The 3,580-nt window shown below is 34.9% G+C and overlaps 1 protein-coding gene across 1 annotated transcript; it reads left to right on the forward strand.

Moving 5' to 3' along the window:
• Positions 1-1,771: 1,771 nt before the first annotated feature.
• Positions 1,772-2,713, forward strand: LOC114688270 (olfactory receptor 4K3-like). The gene has a single exon (XM_028862889.1). It carries the CDS (start codon positions 1,775-1,777, stop codon positions 2,711-2,713), a length of 939 nt encoding a protein of 312 aa, XP_028718722.1. The 5' UTR covers positions 1,772-1,774.
• Positions 2,714-3,580: the final 867 nt, after the last annotated feature.

Genomic DNA, 3,580 nt, shown 5'->3' on the forward strand with positions numbered 1-3,580 from the left:
CTCTAAGATAATTCTTAAAATATTTCTAGGTATTTCTTCTGCCAATTCCCATTATGTGTGGACTTGAGCAATGTTTGTCTTCTGTTATTTTTAGCAGCCAATTAATGGGTTTTCTCTATCTTTCCTAATCCAACAGCAGTTTCTGTGGATAAACATCAGAGCACACACCACCAAAAGGCACACTCACAGAAGTGTGTTAGGGTCTGCATCAAAATTATTCTTAGTGGGCCAGGCGGTGGTGGCGCACGCCTTTAATCCCAGCACTCGGGTGGCAGAGCCAGGCAGATCTCTGTGAGTTCGAGGCCAGCCTGGGCTACCAAGTGAGCTCCAGGAAAGGCACAAAGCTACGCAGAGAAACCCTGTCTCGAAAAACCAAAAAAAAAAAAAAAATTATTCTTAGTGATCAGCATGTGCAACACCCAGCTAGCATTGTACAATAATTTCCTGTTTCTTAAACAATTTCAGTATTGTTTAATCATAGAGTTCACTATAGATAAGATCATTTTCAGCTCAAAAATAGCAGTAAGTGTAATAGCAAGTTAAATGAGACAAGGCATAACACTTGTTCATTCAGATATCAGATTAAGGCAATCTGGCAGCAAACAAGAAATTAGGAGCAACTACAGTACAATTCTCAGTAATCAGGATCTACCACATAGTATGTATTTAAAGTGTTATTAAAAGTATTAAAGCCGGAGGGGGGTAGCACACGCCTTTAATCCCAGCATTCAGGAGGCAGAGCCAGTTGGATCTCTGTTAGTTCAAGGCCAGTCTGGTCTACAGAGTGAGTTCCAGGATAGCCAGGGCTACACAGAGAAACCCTGTCTCAAAAATAAAGGAAGAAAAGAAAAAGAAACAAAGAAAAAATGTATATTAAACTTTATCCACAAGTGCTCATAAAAATACATTATTACAAATTTTATAGCTTTAAAGCAAAACAAATTACATGGAAAAAGTCTTTAATTAGAGAAAAGAATAAATACTTGGTTTAAATGCCTTACAGTGATAATTTGGTGTGTTTCCTTTCAATGATTTTTTAAATGTATTCATTTACAAGCCAAAGTTAGCATTACCTATGAGAATTGCTACCAAGTTATAGACAAGAATTATAGGTAAAGCAATAGAAGATTCTACTGAATTTAGGACCTCTGAAAATGTCTCCTAGATGCACTCCTAAGCAATAAAGGAAGTATGAAACAGTTGTTAAGGTTTTAGAAAACAGTCATCATTGCCAATTGTTTTTCTGCATTTCCATATTTCATAGTTAATCAATAAGTGAATGTCAACGTAGAGGAAATGTAAGTATGAAATATTTCAAAGAAAGTTGTAATTCCTATCAGGTCCAAAGTATAAACCTCATTTCTATTATGAAGTGTTATGATTGCTGGTGACACTTTCAGATCATTTTTTTTATTAGACTGATAAACAGAAACCCCCTTCCAAGTGGAGTTTCAGACATTTTTAGGCTTTCAAATTGTTGTCCCGCTTCCTCACTGCACTCCTATAAGAGAAATTTCCTAATAGGGTATGTGGATCACAGTCACACCTGATGCTTCTCTTCATGGAGAGTTGGACTTGGCTCATTAGTTCTCACTTGGGCAGCAATGCTTCTCAAAGTTGGCCAAGACTTGTCTTTACATTTAGCCTTTCTGTTTCATGTATATATGTTAACTTGCAATATGAAGGTCAGATTTGACTAGATAAGTCATTTTGCATATCTATCTAATTGATCTTTCTTTGTCTGCAGGTTGTTTTTAAAGACATCCTGAGTATAATGGATGGAAGGAATCAGTCCATGGTATCAGAATTTGTGCTTTTGGGACTTTCCCATTCACAAGATCTTCAGGTCTTACTCTTCATAATATTTCTGATGTTTTATCTGCTCATTGTGTCTGGAAATATTGTCATAATGGCCTTAATCGCTATTGACCGCAATCTCCATTCCCCAATGTATTTCTTTTTGGCCAACCTGTCCTTTGTTGATATGTGGCTTTCCTCAGTCTCTACTCCCAAGATGATTGCAGACTTTCTCAGAAAAAACAAGACCATTTCCTTTGCAGGCTGCATGTCCCAGGTCTTCTTTGCTCATTGTATTGGTGCAGGAGAGATGGTGCTGCTGGTGGTAATGGCTTATGACCGCTATGTGGCCATCTGCAAACCACTCCACTACTTCACCATTATGAGCCTGAAAAGATGCACTGGGTTGGTGTTGACTTCCTGGACCATTGGTTTTGTGCATGCCCTGAGTCAGCTTGTGGCAGTGTTACAGGTGCCTCTTTGTGGTCCCATGGAAATTGATAGTTTCTTCTGTGACATACCACTGGTGATCAACATAGCCTGCATGGATTCCCATGATTTGGATACTTTAGTCAATGCTGACTGTGGAGTTGTGATTGTAACCTGCTTCATTCTCTTGCTCATTTCCTACACATATATCCTTATCACTGTTCGTCAGAGTTCCAATTCTGGTGCATCTAAGGCTCTGTCCACATGTACTGCCCACATCACAGTGGTGATGATCTTTTTTGTTCCCTGCATCTTTATCTATGTGTGGCCACTCAATATCACCTGGTTAGACAAATTTCTTGCTGTATTTTACTCTGTTTTTGCACCTCTTCTAAATCCAGCTATTTATACACTGAGAAATAAAGAAATGAGAAATTCTATGAAGAGATTAAAAAGCTATTTAATGAATAACAAGGTAAATATATAATACCCAGAAAAATTGCTGTAAGTATTTAAAATTTATATTTCACTAAATGAGGAAAGGGTGAAATTTTGTTACAGTTATTTGTATGTACCTTAATTATAGTCTTTTGATATGTAACAGGCTCAATATAATTCTGGAGATTGAACATTTTAATCATTTACAACATTTCTGAAAATTTTTTTAAAATGACCTTTCCTTGTGAGAAAACTATTGAAAATGGTTCTTAAATATCTACAGCAACATAAAGAATAACTTAAATGTAATTGTCAAGCTCCTAAACAACATTTTTTTGTAAAGTTCACTTAAATATTGCTCTAACAACATCAAAAAATAATAATCTGCCTTAACACTACCCACAAGCCTTTTACTCACACTTTCTAACATGGCAACATTACTATTTTTACTTTATTCCGGTTTTCTCCAAGATAATAAGAGGGAAATAGAAAAAATGGGAAAGAATAAAACAAAAGTTATAAAATGCACACTAAATAGCACTGGGCATTATCTAGTGTTGATTTTATTACCTTAATTAAAATGAAATAGTTATATAAACAAACTAATGATTATTTTTTTCAATTATCTGAGTTTCAAGAACTAAAATTTGTCTTTCACATTATTATTGCCTATTTCAGTAAAATCATGAACTATAATCTTTCTGAGATAGTGGCCATGACCATGCTTCCTAATTCTTTATATTTAAATATTTGATGTAGTTAATAATATATAATAAACAGTTTTACAAAACTAAAATTCCAAGAGTTATTTCATTGCAATACTAATGTTTATTTCAAATATTCTGAAAATTGTAATTTGCATAATAATGCATCATAATAAGATATAATGTATCTCTTATTTCTCAAGAGATTTATT

The sequence above is a fragment of the Peromyscus leucopus genome, chromosome 4 (assembly GCF_004664715.2).
Source record: "Peromyscus leucopus breed LL Stock chromosome 4, UCI_PerLeu_2.1, whole genome shotgun sequence".
In the NCBI taxonomy this organism is placed as follows: domain Eukaryota; kingdom Metazoa; phylum Chordata; class Mammalia; order Rodentia; family Cricetidae; genus Peromyscus; species Peromyscus leucopus.

What these genes read in the sequence shown, in the direction of transcription:
- LOC114688270 (XM_028862889.1), top strand. Translation starts at nt 1,775, where the DNA reads ATGGATGGAAGGAATCAGTCCATGGTATCAGAATTTGTGCTTTTGGGA.